Source organism: Coenobita brevimanus, chromosome 56 (assembly GCF_032717465.1).
Source record: "Coenobita brevimanus isolate Jiangsu-jjx chromosome 56, ASM3271746v2, whole genome shotgun sequence".
Lineage (NCBI taxonomy): Eukaryota > Metazoa > Arthropoda > Malacostraca > Decapoda > Coenobitidae > Coenobita > Coenobita brevimanus.
In genome coordinates, this window is record NC_137009.1 from 38,509,849 (window position 1) to 38,532,370 (window position 22,522).

At 41.5% G+C, this 22,522-nt stretch overlaps 1 protein-coding gene across 1 annotated transcript; it reads right to left on the minus strand.

Moving 5' to 3' along the window:
* Nucleotides 1-5,287: 5,287 nt before the first annotated feature.
* Nucleotides 5,288-21,560, minus strand: LOC145401777 (peroxisomal acyl-coenzyme A oxidase 3-like). Its single transcript, XM_080273956.1, has 13 exons — nt 21,408-21,560; nt 18,122-18,268; nt 16,946-17,093; nt 16,442-16,616; nt 14,958-15,073; nt 14,043-14,209; nt 12,986-13,108; nt 12,111-12,231; nt 11,326-11,559; nt 10,242-10,408; nt 7,889-8,018; nt 6,535-6,689; nt 5,288-5,394 (listed from the first exon to the last, which is right to left on the minus strand). The coding sequence occupies exons 1-13, from the start codon at nt 21,435-21,437 to the stop codon at nt 5,290-5,292; spliced, it is 1,818 nt and encodes a 605-aa protein (XP_080130082.1). The 5' UTR covers nt 21,438-21,560; the 3' UTR covers nt 5,288-5,289.
* Nucleotides 21,561-22,522: the final 962 nt, after the last annotated feature.

Here is a 22,522-nt window from a genome sequence, read left to right on the forward strand (position 1 = left end):
ACCATCTAACTTGGCCACTCCTGCCAATTCCCGCTGTAGAAAATCGATGGCAATCTTGGCGTACGGAGTATCACACTTGTCAGGCCCGAATCAGCTGAGGGACCCAAGGCTGCTTGTCTTTCTATTTTACACTCTCCTGGTGCTCCAACGCTGTAATGAAGGATCTAAGTGGCTATAGATATCTTAGATGTGGTGAACCTGCAGTACCAGCCATCTTAGACAGTCACATGTCCAGCGGAAAAACAACTATCACTCCATCACAAAGGAAGATCTCGCTCCAAGCTCACCGAAATCTCTCCTTTTCCTTATTCATCCAGGCTTTTAGCTACGGCTATCGTAGCTGCTTAAGCGATGTAACCACTAAGGGGCCATGCACACACCACGTTTTTGTTGTGTAGGGAAAATGAACTAGGTAGCACATGGGTTTTGTATGAGGGAGAGAAGCGGGCGCACTCCCCTCACCACGACGGTCACAGACGCACTGAGGAGCCAAGCGGCTGCGGCGTTGCGCATCCTCACCTGAGTCACCTGGTGGCGCCACCACGGTCTTCTACCCAGCTCGATAGATTTTGTTATACTTGTCTTTGGTATTGCTACCATTTGGTAAGTAATTCTTATCCTTAAAACCATGATGGCATTGATATATGAAGTTTGCCGACAGTACCCCCAGGCCCCAGCTCCATAAATTGTTGGTCATTGTCCCTCAGAATCTCAAGAAGTTACCGGTTTTATTTTTTTTTTCCCCCCTATCGTGATAGTACGGTTATATGGAGATGTATCCTGTTATCATCCCTGTGTTTCGTTAAAGATTTACGATCGCTGACGTTGTAAAGTTCATTTGTTGCACCATTACATGTAGTCTTTGCCTTAACTTACTTCATTGCATCATCCCACCTCGTCCATAAAAAACGCGGAACCTCTAAACATTACACAGTATGCCTCAGTAACATTCCTCTTCTTGAATGAAATACTAACTTCATAAATCCATTTATAGGCATACTATATCCATCACTGCCATCCAAAACCTTCAGCCAAACAGCATCTTCCATGATCCACTACCAGACATCCACCCCAAAGAAACTACAGTACCCAGATACCTAGCCAGACTTCCCTTCTCACCGGCTCAAAAGAAGACTCTCACACAATCCACTGCACCCACATCACTGCAGCCTCCACACCACACCATACTTTATTACCTCATGCGCTTCACTATCATAACGGACCTTCACTTCACTATTCAGCTATAGATCTCTGGGAGCACCTAGTTGAAGTGTCCAGTGTCCTGCTGTCCACTGGGTTCACATCAGATGATCCTGATGCTTTATCAACAACAAATGACATTGACGTGATCATTATTATACTCAGTTTAATCATCAATATAACTTTTTCCTTCTCACAACACCATAATGTACAGTGCTTAACATATTTTTGAGCACTTAAAATGTCTGCTCTGAGATGCAAAACAGGGGGGGAAAAAATTACACATTCACTAACCCAAAATATATATTTCATACCAAATACCGCATTTCATACGGTATACATTGTATGATACACATAGTCATATATCTAAAACATCCTGCTTATATAATCTTGTATTTAGCACCATATACCGGTACAGTAAAAGATTCCTCTAATGTAACTGACACTAAAGTTGCCACTGTAATTATACCGTGTTGAGGCGTTACATCTTTTTACCCCATCAGAAAGGTAAGCGATTGGGGCCTGGTTAAAAAGTACAAATACTGAAGGTTAGATTGACTGGTTATTCATCCCTGAGTGGTATTACGTGAGCAATAAACCCCAACCACCTCAGATGAAAACCCCTTACACAATACATCCAGTTTCAAAGCACTCACAACAATTCATTAGTTACAGAGTCACCACTTGCCCTAAAAATTATCTGTATTGCATTATCACAGTACAACTCTCTCTCATAAGTATATAAAGTAATGAAGAGAAGAAGGAACCAAAAGTTAGAAGTCTGCAAAACTGTTCCCTCCAAGAAAAAACAAAAAGACCCAAATTCAAGGTCCGATCATTTTGAGATGCCTGAACAAACTGCATGCTTACAATCTGATATGAAGAACTCCACATTTCATGCCAGTACTAAAGACTGTAATGTCACTGATATGTTGTTCACAAGTGACTTAACCCTCTCATAGTGGAAACACCTCTAGTATTCTATTCCACACCAAACAATCTTATTTAGCTAAATCACAAGAGCCTGAGTCAAAACACTGACAGAATTAAGAATCTCGTGGTAGGAATAACTCCTGTACAGTATTTTGCTCCAGCTAATGCCAGATGACAATTTACCACAGTGAGTCATACAAGCCTGTGAGTACTGTATTAACACTGTCACCATTAACTCTTGTGAAGTGAGGAGGTATAAGAGAAAGGGTGGGCATAAGTTGGGGGAAGGGCAGCAAAATGGCAGGGGACAGGGCAACATGGAAGCGATTTGTTTGTGACCATCTCTTACGGGATTGAGGTGTCTGGCTATAGATACATAGACAGACCATTAGCTCAATCATGATCAGGAACTCTAGTACTGTACAGGTATTCTACTCCACTAAACATTAGATGATTATTCAAGAGTGAGTCATAGGATCTTGACTGCTATGTGTGAAGGTGGCAACTTCAGTGTTGCTCACATTACACATTTACCTTGTTGTACACTAAAATATATATATAAAAATACACTAAAATGCACAAAACATGCAAACTGTTTACATCATAAGAATTTGTAAGGCACTACATTCATATCAGTCTAAAGTAGAATAAAACCAATATCCAGGTTTCAGCTACTAAGCATAATTTTATGGAAACCAGATGTAGCTAAAAGAAAATAAAATACTACCCAGACTGAGTTGGCATAAACCTACATCCCATTCATCTGATCTTTCTTGAGCTTACATTCATGTCAAGTAAGGAGTCTTGCTGCCACAACTTCCTTACCACTTTTTTTCTGTATCAGGTACATTACTTTAATCTTGTGCAGTATGTTACATATGCAAGTTTTATTTCTATAAAAAGATATAAAAACATACTAAAGAATGATAAACTGTAATAAGCAAAATAAACTGCTAAGGAAGAGGCCCTAAAATCCACTTTGGCTGATCAGAATACTTGATCTCCTTTCTCTTCCCATGCCCCTCACTCTTGGTCCCTCTCTCCTACACATATGATGGTACTGTGAACTCTGGCTGGAGTGAAGCAGCTCTTGTGTCCAGTCAGGAGCCAAACCTCATAATTACCTACGTCTTGCTGTGGGGAAGGACCTGGTCCAACCCTACTGCGGAGCTGCCTACCAGAAGGGGATGCTGATTCCCTACATGGTGTTTGCATTGAACTGTACCTGGAGGATGGCCCTACAGAAGCATTTACTTATGATCATTGGGTGTGCTTGACCATACAGACTGGTGATAAACAACAAACAACCCACTTCCAGGTTTAGGGACTGAAGGGCAGGTTGGTATACATAAGGGTAGATGACCAGTCTACTTCCCTTAATGGCATAATATCATGGGTAAAACTTCAGTCACCTGTTGGGAATCAAACCTATGCAGGGCCATCACTCTGACTGGGGCATGCATACCACCGCACCACCAGCACACTGTAAAGGTGTAATAAGCAGAACAGAATTGATATGAACGTTAACTGATGCTCTTAAGACGCTGACTATTCAAATTCTCCACTATTACACCATCCATTAAGCTACTAAGCAACCAATCTTTTACTACCCCATCAGAAGCATAGGGGCATGGGGCTAAGCTACTCTATCTGGGCATTTTGGACAAGCATGACCAGCTGCTTTCTGTATAGAGGAAAAATACCCAGCCATCCACAACACTTAGACCCATTATAATGGTCACACCGAGCTGGGGTACCTTAACCCACTAGACCACCAAGTATCTATTCCTACACAACACATCTAAAAAGGTGTAAACAATGACTTACTCCTAACACTTGCTACACAAAATGGTAAAAACTAAGCTAAAATAATAAAAACATTTAGCAATGACGCAGAAGCCACACACATTTTCATAAAACCTGAAAGTTCACCTTCCCCTTAGCAATAAGCTGCCTTTCTGACACTAAAATAACAGAAGTGCAGGAACCTGGGGTTAGGTTACTCATTTTCAACATTTAAGGCAACAGTGACCAGCCTCCCTTGTCCCTGAGTGGCATTATGCAAGAAATAAACCCAACCACCCCTCAGAAAGAAATGCTCTACCCAGATGGATGGTCTTAACCCACTAAACCACCGTGCATCATAATAATAAAAATAATCCATCCATCCATCCATCCATCATCCAATTCTATGCTGCCCCATGAGGTGAGAAGGAGCACGGGGCTAGGCAAGTTGGTCCTGACATTTAAGATGAGAGTGATTTAAAGAGTGAGGCATAATAATAATAATAATAATAATACAAAGAAGAGGCATTAATGCACCTTCTTAGGCCACAAGAAGGCAATACCCAGTTTAAAATTTCTTGCAAGTTTCTTTCCTTACATTTTTAAAACACATTTCTGACTTATAATGCAGAATCAAATATGTAAATTAAGTTATGAACATTTAAAACAAATTTCAGACTTATCATATACCGTAATATAGAAATTATTATTTTAAAAAAGCTGATACTTTAGAGCACAATTATAAAAAGCTGATAATTCAGGGCACAATATGGAAAAAGCTGATAATGTTGAGCACAAAGAAAAAGTGATAATTAAGAACACAGCTATAAGGAAACATTAAAAAGTTTGAACATGCTGTAGTTTGTAATTTTGAAGATATTTCTTGCTTATACAGAGAAGGTCCCGACGTTACAATTACAGTACAGGTAATTACGTTCATGTAAATCAGTGCATTAAGTGAATGCTCACATAAGAGAGTACATAACCTATGGGAAAAATGTGAAGTAATGGTATAAGCCCCACACTCATCCACAACCCTCCATCTCTTCTTTGAATGGTGAGGGAGTGTACTGATCACTGCCCAGTACTTACAATGTCTCTGGCCTTTAGTTCCTTCTTCCTAGCATTTAAAAAAATAAATAAATAAAAGTCTTAAATTCACTCTCATCTTTAATGTCAGGACCAACTTGCCTAGCCCCGGGCTCCTACGCTCCTCATGGGGCAATGTAGGATTGGATGATTGATGGATGGATGAAGTCTCCTCATTGCTCGTAAATGGGATTCAGTATTTGATCACAGCCAGCTTACACCTATAATGCTGTATAAGGCAACTGTACTGTAATGGGGACTACTTCTATATCATGGACCATCCTACAGCTTAGAGGTGAGAGGCTTGTTCAACATCTCCTGCCAGTACTTGGGGCGGGATGTGGCATTTGGAGCACTCAACATGGCGGCCTTTAGGTGTTGGTAAACCTGTGAGAAAATAAACACAATTAGATCACTACAACTCTACAGTATGTACATGAGCATAAGGAAGTCCTTGTTATAATGCCCTTTTTTATATTATTTTTTATTTACTTATTTAATGTTATTTATTGTTCTGCTGTTGATGAAATGATTACACACATACCAATACACAACAACAATGTAACTAACTCCACTGCCAGGAACATCTAGCCTGACTGATCTCTCTCACCACAGAAAGCAAGGGAGAGGAAGAAATGGAGAAGAAATGAATCCAAAGTTATAGTACAGCAGAAATAATAGTAATAGCTGTACCCCAAGTTTATCTAAACACACAAACACTCTGGACTGCAAAATGAAGTTATCCCTCCAGTACTCCACCATCCACCTTTGGAGGACAGGGAGGGAGATGAGGGATGTTTGTGTAACCAGGCAGAGGGGGCACTCGGTTATATCAGTGGCACCACATTCAGACATCCTTCTTTGGCACCAAATCCACAGTCTATCTATCTATCTATTACCAGACGTCTTAATCCCGTAAGGGGTGGCCACAAACAAACTGCCTCCATGTTGCCCTGTCCCCTGCCATTTCATTGCCCTCCTCCCAGCTCACCTCCCCCTCTCTCATATACCTCTCCACTCCATCCACAGTCAATTATGGAAAAATTATCTTGTTCTGCCACTAGGCTATGGTAAATAGGCTGCAAAAAGACAAAAATCTCTGCCACGTTAACGTGAATAGAACATAATACATGCAACCATGGTCGGTTTATATTTATCTGAGGGAACGGAGCCACTCTTGTAAGTTAAATACGAAGTCGTGGTTATATGAAATTCGACAAGGTTTAGTTATGGGGTAGGAATGAGTCTCCCTGGTTATACAGTTGTCATTTTCCCTCCAATCTGACTACATATGGCAATCAACTGAGCTGAAAACAGTTGTGGTTTTTGTCAGTGTATGTAAATGCACAATAACTTCTAATCAGTTGGGGATATTTGTCAGAGGAGAGTAAATGCACAATAACTTCTAATCAGTTGGGGATATTTGTCAGAGGAGAGTAAATGCACAATAACTTCTAATCAGTTGGGGATATTTGTCAGAGGAGAGTAAATGCACTATAACTACTAATGCCAAGTTCATCACATCACCTTGCCATCAGCATTGCCCAGAGCCGAGTTAAGTAGGAAGTCCGTGGGTGCGACGGCGTCCACCAGAGGCACAGCATCAGGCAGGAGGGCGGTGCAGAGGCGACGTGTGTGGTGCTGAATGGCTGTCACTATCTCACCACTGCGTACCAGACCACCTGAGGAAAGTATAAATATAAATCATGATAATCGTCATTACATTCATCACTGCTGTCACTGTCATCACCATCATCATTATCTACATCACACTACACAAATAAATCATTGTTGTCGTCATCATCATCATCATCATCATCATCATCATCATTATGAACACCATACTAAACAAATAAAATCATCTGATTATCATCATTATCATTATCAACATATACAAAACAAATAAATCATCACTGTTGTTGTCATCATCATCATCATTATCATCATTATCATCATCATCATCATCAACATCATATTAAACAAATAAATCATCACTGCAATCATCATCATCATGACCTCTTTTCCCAAATAAGGATGGGGTGGAGTAATGAATGACCATAAACAGTACATTTTACTGGAAATGGCAACATTCCTCAGTGGCATGGTTAGGAGTTCAAGGGTCAGAGGAGAACCTACACTAACCCACCACAGTTCAAGAGATGGCTGGTGAGTTTTGTCATGTAAGCAGATTTCCTATACTTTAAAATATCTGGATGATTTCCTATGGTTTAAAATATTTGGACCACAGCAGCCAAACTTTAAGCCTTTGTATGTCCAGCACCCTACAGAATCCCCACAGAGGCCTGGGAGTTATTGTGTTATGGGCAATACCCACTTCTAAATCCTCTGGGACACAGGGGCCTGAGGTTAGCCTACTGTGTTCCAAAACATTTAAGGTTAGGTGATGAACCTCTGCCCCTGGTTGGTCTTCTACCCATGACTAGCACAAAAGTACTAAATAGACGTGGGAGCCGCAGTGCCAAGGCTGTGCGCATGGGGGAGGGGGGTTAACCCTCCCATTTGAAAAGAATGAAAAATTCAAATGAAAATAATACTGTACAGTGAATAAACTATGATTTTTTTTTTTTTTTTTTTTTTTTTTTTTTTTTTTTAATTCCCTACTTCTCAAAAATCCTGTGCACGGCCCTGTGCAGTGGCCTTATAAGGGGCTTCAAGGAAGTTGCTAAAGCCTGTGGGCAAGAAACAGGAGCTTAAGGGCTCTAATACAGGACTTTGCTAAAGATGCTAAAGTCAACAGGGGCAAAGCACCTCATTTCTGAAAATCGTTAGTAAACAACAAATAAACAAACAGGACCGTTCCAAGAGATACTGTACTACCACATCTAAAAATAAAAGACTTGTCAACATGTTCTGGACATACCCTGTACAAGGTGAGGGGTGTGAGACTGGACCTGAGTGAGGGCATACAGGGCACACAGCCGCCTCAACACTGGCTGCAGACTGGCTTCTGCAGTCTTAATAGACTCAGCAAACCATCGAACCACCACCTCCTGAAAAAAAAAAAGTTTCTTATGTAATCGACAATGAAGAAAGGTTTGACAGTTCATTGCAAGGCCCCAGAGTCCTTCTATGTGCAGCAAATGGCACTGGATACTAATACTCATCAGTCATGCTAGAGTTGTATCAGTCAGAGGGTTCTATTTTACATTTATCAAAATCAACTGACGGATGCCAAATAAAAATGTTAAAAATCACCACACTGGAGAAGTTAGCCTGCCATGCAAACAAACACATTTCTGACATCCTTCCTTTAAGATAATCATAAATTATCTAATCTAACTCATGTCCTTGATCTCTGGTATGTCCTTTATCTTGTTGTCAGCTATCTAACACTTACTTCAGTTATACGCAACACATCACATATCTCACACACCATAACTTATCAGATTATCAGTAGTTATCGATCACACTGTCTGGCAATGTTTCCTGCTTGCGAGACATGTAAAAACAAACATTTTATGACAGCATTGGAGATTCTAGATATAGTAGTTGTGTTATGACCATCCACCTAGAAGTTCGTTTCATTTACAAAAGCTCCAAAATGCTTGCATATGTTGACCTTGGTCACCTAATGGGGGCTCTTTGTGCTGCTTGATCTCTGGCAGCCTCCCTATTCAGTACACAGTACCATATTTACTTCTGTTAATCCATCCATCTATTTATCATCCACTTCTATCCTGCTTTTCATGAGTGCAGAGGCCTGGGACTGAGCTATTTACTCCATAGAATTAAGGCATAGGTAACACTCACTCTCCTCTAAGGGGCACCACATATAGCTAAAGAGTAACCATGTAAAAGAAACTACTCAGGAAACATGCATCAGTGTCTCCTATGACCCATCAACACGGCTCAAAGATGTTGCTGTTATCAGACGAGCTCATTTTCCATTCCAAACGAAAAATGGTTGACTAAAGTACTGTACAGTATTAATGAACGTGAGACAATTACCATGCAACACTTAACTCTAACTTGCTCCTAATGCACTCTGTTATTTATCATCATCATCATCCCAATCCTTATCCCCACATTAACCCGTTGACTGCTGCTAAGGTGGCGAAAGTGAGGCCCCAGTTGCGGCAATCCACCCAAAAGATTCTCATTTTCCATTCAATAAGTTTCATATTATAAAAAGAAAAAAGGAAAAAAAAAAATGCACAAGAAAGCTAACCCCTTCTATTTACTTATGAGCTCTCCAATGAAAGTCTAGATGCTCCTACATTGCTGTAGAGATTAGTGGAGGCAATGTCATTTTTGGTGTTTTTGTGCGTCGCTGTAGCTGTCCATCATCCTCAGTGACCCCCACCACCGCCCACCACCCTTCATTTCACCACCACGCATCACTACACACATCATTTAGGTTTGAACGATGGTGTACGTGTCACTTAGCACTTCAATATCATTATTTTACAGACATTATAAAATAAACTAGCATTATACTGAGCAGTGAAAAACTAGTTAGTAATAATAAATAATGCTTACAATTACAGTAGTTTCTTTCACTTATTTACATCTTATGAGTCACTTTCCTAGAAGCTGACAGGTGTGTGAAAGTCATGGTAGCAGTCTCCCATACATATGCCAACCTGACACCCTAGGCACCATGCTGTCACTTTCCTTTGTACTTGTTCACAACTGCTATTGTTCATGCAGACATAGAAGGAAGCTAAAATGATGAACTAGCAACGTCAAGTATGAGTGGATGCATAAACAAAGTTCTCAGAGCAGAATATAGGGCACAACTTTTGAAACAGAATTGTGGATTTTAAAAGGAATGCCACAGTCAGTTGACAGGTCCATTCAGAAGGAATGCAGCAGTTAAGGAGTTAAAGGATGAGGTGTGGTAGGGCTCACAATGAGAGAAAAAGCCAAAATGTGAGAGAATTTTCATCAGCATGCAAAGTGACAGATGGCTGAGAAGGTAGAGAGGTGGCCTGCAGTACCAATGGACCCAAATTCAAATCCCGGCTGGGGCAAGGAATAGCTCAAGGATTTGAATTTAATTAAAGCACATTTTACTACACTATCATAAAAGCTGCTGACATGTAAAAACACCCCAGCAAATACCAATACAGTAGTCCTGTATAAGACAGCCCTAGCATGTATTCAGAATGGAAGGTGGGTGTTAGTGCCAAAGTGGTGACACTCATGTATGCACCTGAGACACTAGAGATATCTTAACCATGAGAGGGTTCATAGATGGCTTCGGAACTGACCTTGATGTATGCGAGTGAGAGTGTGTGGGCGAGGTAAACCTGGGTGTTGTTCCGGGCTGTGAACTGGTCCACCCCTGATGCAATCTGGTCTTGGAGTTTTGTGTTCACCTCCTGACACAGCCAGCAAACCAGCCACTGCAGCACCTCCAGGCACCCCTGAATCAGCTCTGTGTAGGTGGCATGACAGATTACCTGTTGTCAATCTGAATAAAATATTGAGTGCTTGCATAAAAATGAAAGGGTTTAGTAGCAGTCAGTTCATCCTATATCTTAGCATCCAGGGTGATATTGTTACCCATACCCGCCCCAGAGGGGCTCGGGGACAGGTAATGTTTTCAGTCAGTCTGTCTGTTTGTTTGTTTGTTTGCTTGCTTGCTTGCTTGTTTGTTTGTTTATCTGTCTGTCTGTCTGTCTGCCTGGTAACAACTTTATGTGAAAACTAATGGTGCAATTTTGACTAAAATTACAGGGATGATGGGCTATGACCTTCTGATCACCTCATTAAATTCTGGGCCAAATACCCTGAACTCTGACTCTAACCTCTGATCTATTTATCTGTCTATAACCAGACACCTTAATCCCACATGAGGTGGCCACAAACAAACTGCCTCCATGTCGCCCTGTTCCCAGCCATTTCGCTACCCTCCCCTCAACTTACACCTCCTCTCTCATATACCTCTTTACTCTATCCCTCCATCTCATCCTCAGTCTCCCCCTCCTTGTCTGCCCCTCCATCTCACTCACATACACCTCTGATCAATCAGTACAAAAACTAAATCTCGTCTTCCCAGATCTACACATGATGCATGTGCCCCTTCTGATTTAGACACTCATGTGATACCTCGTACACTGAGAACACATATATACACTTATACTGTACACAGATACATACCTAAAAACAGACTACATTACAATAGCCATAAGTTTGACACCGCTAATGAAGTTGGATGAGAACAGCAGTCGACTACACTCTGTCGCTTCTGAACTGCCATCAACTACACTCTATCTATCCTGAACAGCAGTCAATAACACCATCTATCTTGAACAGCAGTTAACTACACTCTATCCCCTCTTGCTCAGTTACCTTGATCAGAAGACAACATGGTGATGGGAGTGTGTTTCCATGAGGGTGCCAGTATCTGCTGGCCGCGGACCAAGTAGTCCAAGGTGCCCATGGGGTATGCAGATGCCTGCCCCTCACCCTGCCTCACCCACACCCCCAGCAGCCAGTTACTTGTCTGTTGCAGCAGGACGTTGTTGTCCCCCTCGTATGTGCAGTTGGCATCGTTGTCATTGCGGAGTTGGCCAAAACCAGCACCTATGGATTGAGCAAATTAAAAATGCCATCACAGTGACAGGATTAATGAGATGGAAGATTTATTTGTAGCAACTCCTGGGATTTAGGCCTCTGGTTATAGATAGATTCTTACATTTTTACTACAGCATATACTTCCTAACCTGTAACTACCAGAGCCCATAGAAACAGAGAACCAGGCACTCAAATAAAAGGTATCTCACATAAAAAAGAGAACCACAAATTCAAAAGAAAGGTATCCCATAAACACGAGAGCAAAAGACTAACAAGAAAGGTATCCCACAAGACTAACAAGAAAGGTATCCCACAAGACTAACAAGAAAGGTATCCCACAAACTGATAACCACAGACAAGACTCACAAGAAAAGTATCCCACAAAAACAGAGAACCATACACTCACAAGAAAGGTATCCCACATAAACAAAGAACCACAGACTCACAAGATCCCAAATTAATAGAGAACCACTGACTCCCAAGAAAGGTATCCCACAAAAACAGAGAACCACAGACTCACGCAAACGGTACCTCACATAAACTGGGAACCACAGACTCACAAGCTAGGTATCCGTGCCCTCCACAAGCCTCCCGACACTCCTGGATGGCGTCCCGTGCACTCCACCCGGACAGAGGTTTCCCTGCAGATGACAAACCGTGCACTTCCTGACCAAACAATGCCTGAGGGAAGATTAGTGAAAAAGACAATAGTGATGGTCTTTATCCTCTCCATAATACTTCACTGTGACTAGCATCATTTTCTAGTATTACTCTATTATTACAACTCTGCATTCAAGATGGAGAAATGAAAAAGGCAATACTGAAGGTCTTTATCCTCTCCATAATACTTCATTGTGACTAGCATCATTTTCTAGTGTTATTCTATTATTACAACTAGTATTACTCATTATTGGTATTACTCATTATTAGTACTCTGCATTCAAGATGGAGAAATGAAAATGGCAATACTGAAGGTCTTTATCCTCTCCATAATACTTCATCGTGACTAGCATCATTTTCTAGTGTTAATCTATTATGACAACTTTGCATTCAAGATGGAGAAATGAAAAAGGCAATACTGAAGGTCTTTATCCTCTCAACAACACTTCATCATGACTAGCATTATATTCTAGTGTTAATCTATTATGAAAACTTTGCATTCAAGATGGAGTAATGATCTTTATCCTCTCCACAACACTTCATCATCACTTGCATCATATTCTGGTATTATTCTATTATTCCAACTCTGCATTCAAGATGGAGTACTGATGAAGACAATAATGAGGGTCTTTAGACTCTTTGCAAAACTTCATCATGACTAGCATCACATTTCAGTGTTGATCTACTACTAGTTTTTCACAGTCAAGATGGAGAGATGGCAATTCTGGGCCAAGTGAGAGTAAAAATGGTATATTAATAGATGCCATTTACTAACAAGCTCATCCCTGTTTTTTCCCTCGAACATCATCGTCTGGAAATTGCCGAAGTGCTCAGCGAACCTCTTGGCGAAGGTGTCTAGGGCGTACGTGGCTGCCAGGTGGGGGAACAGTCGCCATTGCTGTGGTACAGAGCATGTGTGTGTTAGCAATTCATTATTATTGCCATTATCATCATAGTTATTATTATTATTATCATTTTTATTATTATTACTATTATTACTGTACTATTATTGGTTACTTTACAACTATTCAACATCATTATCATCTAATCTTGTGTTGCCCCATGAGGAACGTAGGAGCCCTGGGCTAGCCTAGGCAAGTTGGTCCCGACATTTAAGATGAGAGTAACCAGCCTCACTCATCCGAGTGACGTTACATGAGCAATAAACCCCAACCATCCCTTGGATATAAACCTACACCGGCTCAATCTGATTGGAGTACATTAATTACCCACTGAACCACCAGGCACCATAATTTGGTTATATGGTTACCACCCAGTATTGTAAATGGTTTCCTGGTGCACAGGAAACAATTTGGCTTGTCACTCAGTGCTGAGTCACCCACAGACAGAGAGGAAGAGGAAAGAAAGAAGAACATACCAGGAAGAATAGAAAGAAAGAAGAAGGGAAAGGGCATCCACCCGAGAGCAGCATTACATCGAGTGAGTGGATGGTGAGTGCCCCCATTAAGGTACAAAATAATATTAACCATCAGGATCCAAAAATAAACTGCTGAGGAAAAGGTGCTAAGGAACCTCCATACTGAAAGGGATTATGGACCTATGAGCAGACTGGACTGAAATAGTGTATGGAGGATGGATGGATGGAAGTTGAGTCAAAATACATATAAGTGAGAGAAAAGGAGAAGTAAGGATGATGGATGGATGGATGGATGGAAGAAAGAAGACAGGAAATATATGTACATAAGTCAGAGAGAAGGAGAAGTAAGGATCATAGATGGCGCAATGGATAGAAGAAGAGTAGGTAAATACAAATGTGAGAGACATAAGTAAGAGTAATGACTGAAAGGGAATGCCAACTACTTAGGCCATACCTGCACTGGATACTCAATGACCGGGAGTTCCTTGTCCTGGTCTGGGGGTCCAAACTGCCTGCGTACAGCTGAGTAGCGAATGGCGATGGTGACAGCCTTGCGGAGATGCACCACCCCGTACCCTATGATGCTTACACGGCCCAAGGACAGGTTACCCAGTGAGGCTCCTGGTGGAAGAAAGGTTTAATTTAGGTTAATAATTCTGAAGAGTGATTCTTTCATGTGGTGGCACTGATTTAAATGAGTGGTGGAGCTGCCATGACATACAAACATCCCTCAATTCTTTTTTTATTCCCCAAAAGGACGAGGGTGGCCTGCAGGAGAGTGGAAAGTTCAGCCTGCAGTCCACACAGGTCACATTTTGATGAACCTGGGGCTACAACTACTGCTATTACTGGAACTGTTAAGATGTTCAATTAGAGGGAAAAGTCTACCAACTATTCCAGTGTCTTCCTCCTGTCACAACAATATACTGCTCCACTGTCTTCCTCCATACTACATGACATCTGCCTGTAACATTAACCTGATTTTCACTTCCGCAAACTTTCTTTTAACACCTTATATAAGAATATTCCTTGTATAAAACCATACAGGAAAATACAAAACACAGCTGCAGTCAATCATTCCATTCTAGTCTCTATCTCTTGTCTATATGTCTGTATTTCTCTCTGTCTCTGTATCAGGTTCTAACAAAGTGTTTGTTTTGGTTGGCTGAGTAATCAATCATTCTGTTTCAGTCTCTCCCACCTGTCTCTCTGTCTGTCTGTCTGTTTTTGTATCTGTATGTCTTTGTTGCTGTCTCAAGTCTGTCTGTCTGTCCATTTTTATATCTGTTTGTCTTTGTTGCTGTCTCGTCCCTCTCTCACCTGTCCATCTGTCTGACTGTCTCTATCTTTTCTCAGCCACAAACCTTACCAAAGCGTTTGCCTGGGTCAGAGAAGGGAGATGTGTAGTGTCCCTCTGGTGTGACGTCTCCTGTGCGATTCAGAAGGTTTTCCCGAGGGATGGAGTAATGGTCGAACATCATTACTCTGTGGAAAAGAAAAGAAGTTACTGGTTGACCATCACAGGAAAAGAAAAAAAGTTACTGACTGGGCATCATAAGAAAAGAATGGAGGTAAGTTATTGGCTGAACATCATAGGGAAAGAAATAAAGTTACTGACTGGGCATCATGGGAAAAGAATGGAGAAAAGTCATTAGCTGAACATCATAGGGAAAGAAATAAAGTGACTGGGCATAATGGGAAAAGAAAGGAGAAATGTCATTAGCTGAACATCATATGAAAACAAAAGAGGTATGACGCTGGTTGAACATCATAGGAAAAGGAAGGAGGTAAGATATTGGTTTAACAACACAGGAAAAGGAAGGAGGTAAGACACTGGTTGAAGATCATAGGAAAAGAAATGAAGTTATTGAGATCACAGGAAAAAACAGAAGTTATTGGTTGAATATCATAAGATATGGAAAGAATTTATTGGCTGAACATCATTGGAAAAAAATGGAGGAATGTTATTGGTTCTGCATCATAGAAAAAGAAAGGAGGTAAGTTATTTACTGACAACAGCCTTCATTTGCTACTATTTTTGCACTGTTTGTTCCTCTAAACGTGCCAGAGATTTTTATCACCTTCACGCATACATCGCATACCTTAGTGGTAGAAAAAATATTCTACTCCCATATACTAAATCCTTTGTGACTAGCAACTTATTCTAGTGTCAGTATCTTATTACAGCTCAGCATTACAGATATGAAGATTAATTCTGGACAAAATTAAGCTGATGAGTATATATAACATATTTTTGTTGTGGTGTGAGTTGGAGGGGGGGGCAGCCAATACTAAAGAAGTTAATCAAGGCTGTATCTAACCACTCATTTTGTTTTGTTTTGTTTTGTTTATAAAAGCTCCAACATGTTTGCATGTGTCAGCCTTTGTCACCTAATGGCAGCTCTCCATGCTGCTCAATCTCTGGCAGCCTCCCTAACCAGTCCCTTATCCCTGAGGTCATACTCTATGACCTCATCCCAGATCCTTTTCAGTCTGCCTCTCACAAACCCACCCACAGCGTTCACTACATTCTGAACCCAATTGTCATCCCCCATTCTCTCCATATAACCAAACCACACCAGTTTGAAAAGTCTAAACAAAATTGAACAAAACATGGCAGGAGAAAATACGAGAGACACCACCACTGCCAATCTTACCCATAACTGACACCATTGACAATCTTACCCATTATCGATACCACTGACAATCTTACTCATTATCGATACCACTGACAATCTTACCCATTATCAATACCACTGACAATCTTACCCATTATCAGTACCATTGACAATCTTACCCATTATCAATACCACTGACAATCTTACCCATTATCAATACCACTGACAATCTTACCCATTATCGATACCATTGAGTCCCAGCTTGTGTCCCATGTCGATGATGGTGATGCCAGGGTAGGGCAGGAGGGTGGAGGGGCTGCGTATGGGCACAATGAAGCAGTGAAGGCCATGGCAGGTGTTGTCAGGAGTGTACAGCTGCGCGAACACCATAGCATGCGTTGCAGTGCTGGCTGAGAAGTGATGATAAAGATAAAAATAAGTAAATAAATAAATACGTATGAGAAGGGGTCAAATATCAAAACTAAAAGTAAAACGGTGTTGCAGTGTTGGATGAGGAGGGAAGGTATACAGATAAAACAAAAGAAATACCTGGTACGAAAATAAAGAATCTGGGTGATGCCTTTGTCAGTTTATTCTTGTCACTACCAGATAATTTACTCAACATAAGGAAGGCCTCCTGTAATGAATGATATTAATTACAGGTATTCTAATGACTGTGACATTTTAAGGGCTTGTTTACCCCATACACCAGGTCATATAGTAACCATGAAATCCTTACCAAGACCTCCAGCCCAGCACTTGGCCGCCTCAAAGTCAGGTGTGTGTAAGATGAAGCTCTGTGTGGCTGGGTCGTAGTGCGCCTCAGTGCGCATGGCACGGGTGTTTGTGCCATGGGCGATTTCTGTCAGGCAGAAGCATCCAGTGATCTGTGTTGGAGGGTAAATATTGAATCAGACAGTCTTTATTACACTAAAACTGATCTGCGTGTAAATGCGCTACTGAGATACACAATGCTATTACACTAAAACTGATCTGTGTGTAAACGCAGTACTGATATACCGTATCATTCATAAAGGCTGCAACCTGCTTGCACGCGTCGACCACTTCACCTAATGGCAACTCTCAATGCTGCTCAATCACTGGCAGCCTCTCTATTCAGTTCATTATCAAGAGGTTCCACTCTATGACCTTATCCCAGGTCTTTTTTGGTCTGCCTCTCGCATCCCTACCCCTGACATTCACACTTCTCACATTCTGCACCCAACTGTCATCCTCCATCCTCCCAGCATGCCCAAACCATCTCAATCTACCCTTCCTCATCACAGCATCCATACACTCCAGTGTAGGTAATGACTGTATAAGCAAAAATACAACTGTATATTGAAAGAGGTCCTAACATCTCATCATCATATAAGTGATTCATCACATACCAGTTCATCGTATAGTGTAAAGAAGGTCCGTTGTACTAGAATAAGACCCAGAGGTACACTCATTAAAAAAATATTTGTTACCCCTGGGTGAGAGGAGCTTTGAAATGTACTGTTGGTAGTTCAGAATTCTTGGTCCATGTGTCATATTGTATCACATGAACGACAAGGGTAACAAATTTTTAGTGGGTGTTGTGGTGTGGATGTGGATGTAACAAAAGGCATTAGGAGAAATATACTGTGGTGATTTGGTCATGTGGAAAGGATGGAGCAAATGACTAAAAGAGTGTACAGCATATAAGTGAGGTGGAGGGGGGAGAGGCAAGGAGAGATCAAGAATGAGATGAAGGGATGGAGTGAAGAGGTATATGAGAGAGGGGGGTGTAAGTTAAGGGGGGGCACTGAAATGGCAGGGGACAGGGTGACATGGAAATGATTTGTTTGTGGCCACCTCTTACAGGATTAAGGCATCTGGTTATACAATGATAGACATATAGATAGATATACAGACAGACAGACATACTGACCTGGTGGTTCGTTATGGCCTCAAAGTATTTGTAGTGTCGACTCGTGCCGAGACCCAGAAGGCCCGCTGCCACAAAGGAAGTGAGTAGTCCCATCCGTGCTGAGGTGGACCAATCATAACCTCCATACACTGTATTCTTCGCTACACGCTGGGGGAAGGGGGGATTGTGATCTGTGGAAGTTGTTGATGTTGCTGGTGCTCGTGGGGGTTGTTACTAGCCGCAATGGCGAAGCTGGTATTGTATTCAGTTTTTCTGTGTGTGTGTGTGTGTGTGTGTGTGTGTTAGCACGATAACTTTGCAACTGCTCAAGATATCATCAAAAAATTTTACAGGTGTGTAGTAGGGATGAAAATCTCCTACAAGATTGAAATTGGCAACAGGAGGTCAAGGTCAAGGTCATATTCCGAGCCACACTAGATATGTATCGGCTTGCGGCTGGTGTGATTCCCCCCTTGGGAGGGTCTCTAGTTTTTATTGTTGTTGATGTTGTTGCCCCAATCTCCTCCAGGCCCCTCATACTAGAGGTGGTGGTGGAGAAAGACACCTTCCAGAGACAACAACAATATTACCAGGTTGCTCCATGGCTCAATTATACACAATGTCCCTTCACTTCCTCGTTATCCCCTAAGAGGTGGGGTGCTACTTCAGCCTGAAGTCCACTGGGTTAACACTTAAGATAAGCCTGGGGTTCCAACTACTTGTACTACTATTACTACTGCTACCAGTACTATTATTATTACTACTGCTACCAGTACTATTATTATTACTACTACAACCACTACCACCACAGGTACTTACACTACTAATACTGCAGGTACTTGTGTTACTCTACTGCAACAACTCCACATGCAAAATAGTCAGATGGCAATTTTAGGCCAGTGTATAGTGAAAAGAGTATAGTTATCCCTGGCACACAGACAAACACCCATTCACAAAGTTTAATATCTCTTAACTCACAATTCAGTAAAAAAGTCTCCATAAATCAAGACTTATCTGAGATCACTGAATGGGGACAAAATAAAATTGTCTCATTTAATGCTAGGAAAACCAAATACAGCAGATACCATTTACTAATATACAGATACTGCCTTCAGTGCCACTAATATTCCTTTCCCTAAAAGAATTAAAATTCTTGATATTCCATTTAACAGTGCCCTCATCTGAACCTCTCACGTCAGAACACTTGCTAAAACCGCTTCAAAGAAACTTGGATTATTGTACAGAGTCTGTAACCTTTTCACTGACGAGTAGTTAGCTATTATTTATAAGAGTCATGTGTGCTCTCAGAAGGAACATTGCTCACCCTTGTGGAATGGATGTGGAGAGGTTGCACTAAAACAACTAGACAAAATTCAGAACAAAGTTGTTAGAATAAGTAATCATCATCATCATCTAATCCAGTGTTGCCCGTAAGGAGAATAGGTGCCTGGGGCTATGCAAGCTGGTCCTGACATTTAAGATGAAAGTGACCAGCCTCACTCATCCCTGAGGGGCATTACGTGAGCAATAAACCCCAACCACCCCCTGGATAGAAACTTACAGACTCAAACTGATTGGAGTGCCTTAATTACCCACTAAACCACCAGGTGTCAATTTGGTCATATGGTTACCACCCAGCATAGTGCTGTAAATGGTTTCCTGGTGTACAGGAAACCATTTGGCTTGTCGCTCAGAGTAGAGTCACCCATACACAGGAGGAGGAAAGAATGAGGGAAAGAAAGACAGAAGAGGAAGGAAGGAAAGGAGGGAAGAGAGGAAAGGGCAGTCATCTGAGAGCAGCACTACATCAAGTGAGTGGATGGTGAGCACCCCCATCTACCACTAAGAATTATTAATAACCCTACTATTACAAATAAACTACTTTCCCTACAAGTAAGAATGAATGTTTCTCCCCTGAATTATTTTACAGATACTTTTATGGCAAATGCTCAGATGAAGTAGAATCCATTATGTCACCTGTCCATGCCTTCCCCTGTGCTACACGGGCATGTGGTAGCGCTCATCACTGGACTGTTACACTGCCATATTGCAGAACTTCTGCCTATCAGAATTCTTCTATTTCCCGAATTGCATCTCTTTGGAACTCGCTTCCCCAGAGTTGTTTCCCATCAAATTTCAACCTATGGCTGTTCAAGTCCAACTGTTAAAGTTATTTTATGAACAGAGGACACCTATAATCTGGTGTATGGATTATTTTTTATATAATCATTTGTTTTTCCTTCCTCTGTTCTGTTATTTAAATAAATAAATAAAAAAAGTTCTTGCCACTACTCGACAATTTTATTACACTCTGTAGAGACTTTTAGTATTTATGGAACTAACTGAAGGCGCTATGTAACACCTCTAAACCCACTTTACTCTAACTTTCCTAAAATTTCCATCTCTCCACCATGAATGCTGAGGTGTAACGAGATTAACACGAATACAATACCAGTCAAGATGAAGTGCTGTGGACAGGGTGTAGAGCTGCAGCACTGTCTTTTTCTGCCACCAAGCTAAGTGAGATACGCTGCAAAAGGACAAAATTCTGGGCCAGCTTAGAGTAAAAACAGCACAGCAGGACCTCCCTAACTCGGACAAACTGGAGCTTAAACCCGTCTGGCTTATCTGCAAATCTGACATACCTGTAACCATCCCATCCCTGGGTGGAATTTGAACCTACACTATTTGCTGTAAAAAAAAAAATGTAGAAAATGAACCTAAATCTCTCCTAGGCAGCTATTTCTAGAAGATTTTTACTTTTCTTACAGAATGATTACACTGAAAAAAAAAAAAAAAAGAGCAAGAAATACAAGTCGGTGACACTTGTGGCTGATTTCAGGAGATATTACTGTATGGTCTATCCTAAGGTAAAAAATAAATAAATAAAAATAAATAAGGGATGGCAAGATTAACCCCTTAAATTCGATCGTGTATTTTTAGTTCTATTCTTTCCGCCTATAGATGATTTTGTTCAGGTGAGGGAGAGAAAATGGGTTGTGAAGGGGTTAATGGAGATTACTGTATTTGTAATCTGCCACTTCCGATGGTTCTCCTTAAGTTAACCAAACCAGTTGAAAGTTGGAAAAATTTTCATCATCAGCATCATTCAGACCTCCTTTCCCATCCTAGGGCAGGGTGAGGAGCAGCAAAAGTAAACTCAAGAAATATGCCATAGTAGTAATAGGAGTAGGAGTAGTAGTAGTAGTAGTAGCAGTAGTAGCTGTGGTAGTTGTAGACTTCTGCCATCTGAGAGAAGGGCTTAAATGACAAAGACCTCCCATGGCTCAAACCATTCAAGACTAACTATTTTGTGAGCGGCTGTTATTGTTGACATATCATCCTCCTCGGCATTCCAGATGGTCTGTATGCGGCGGAAACACAGGTACCGCTCCTCCTCAAAGCTGGGCGGCGTCTGGGACCGCTGGAATATCGGCTCTCGCTCCAGGAAGTGACACAGCCGATTCTGTCATAGGAAAGGGTAAGCTGTTGATTTACTATGGGAGGAGGAGGCCAAGGATGAGATGGAGGGATGAAGTGGAGAGGTATATGAGAGAGGGGGGTGTGAGCTGGGAGCACGGCAGTGAAATGGCAGGGGAGAGAGCGACATGGAGGCGATTTTTTTTGTGGCCACCCCTTACAGGATTAAGGCGTCTGGCAATGGATAGATAGAAATTTTGTGTTACTACGGCCGCAGGAGTTACAGTGAGACTAAATATATCCTAAGGGTGAAGGAGTTGTTTCATTTATTTTATTTCATTTATAAAGGCTCCAACAAGCTTGCATGTGTCAGCCTTGGTCACTTAATGGCCTCTCCATACTGTACTGAAAATAATCAAGCTGTATGAACTATGTAATAACTTCCAAAGGGGTCGAGATAGGTCAATACCTGAGTTAATACATGGAACTAAAAACATGCAATGCAATGTAAATAATTAACCAGTACGCACTATGAAAGCAATAACTTCCGGTGGGTCAAGATGCATCCTCATGGTCTTCCAGTTGAAGGATGCAGAGTTGCGGTAGGACTGGAGGGGGCCGGGGGGGAGGTCTGGAATCAGCTCATCAATGTCCATCCCTTCCTCCGCCCCCGCTCGGTATGTCCCACAGCCGGCCATCTTTCTGTGTTAGGCAATGATGAATGGTTAATTTCTAAATGGCAGCTGGCTTCCTTAAATGGTAACATAGTAGCTGTTGCTGTTGTTGTGGCCCCAGGCTAATCCGAAATGTGCACCCAGTCAACTGCAGACTTAAGTTCCACTCCTGCAGTCCATCCTCTTCCTTCAGGGGGAATAGGGAAGGAGTTGAGGGAAGATAAAACAGTAAGACCTCACTGTATCCCTGAGATATGTGTCATTTTACCACAAAACTAGGTACTGAAATTTGGGGGAAATTGGTAACAGTTATAAAGGAAGCAATGGA

What these genes read in the sequence shown, in the direction of transcription:
- LOC145401777 (XM_080273956.1), bottom strand. Translation starts at nt 21,437, where the DNA reads ATGTCAACAATAACAGCCGCTCACAAAATA. An exon ending in TCATTGAGTATCCAGTGCAG is followed by an intron (nt 13,109 to 14,042) that starts GTATGGCCTAAG and finishes TCTGTACCACAG; the next exon opens with CAATGGCGACTGTTCCCCCA. An exon ending in CATGTTGTCTTCTGATCAAG is followed by an intron (nt 10,409 to 11,325) that starts GTAACTGAGCAA and finishes CCACCTACACAG; the next exon opens with AGCTGATTCAGGGGTGCCTG.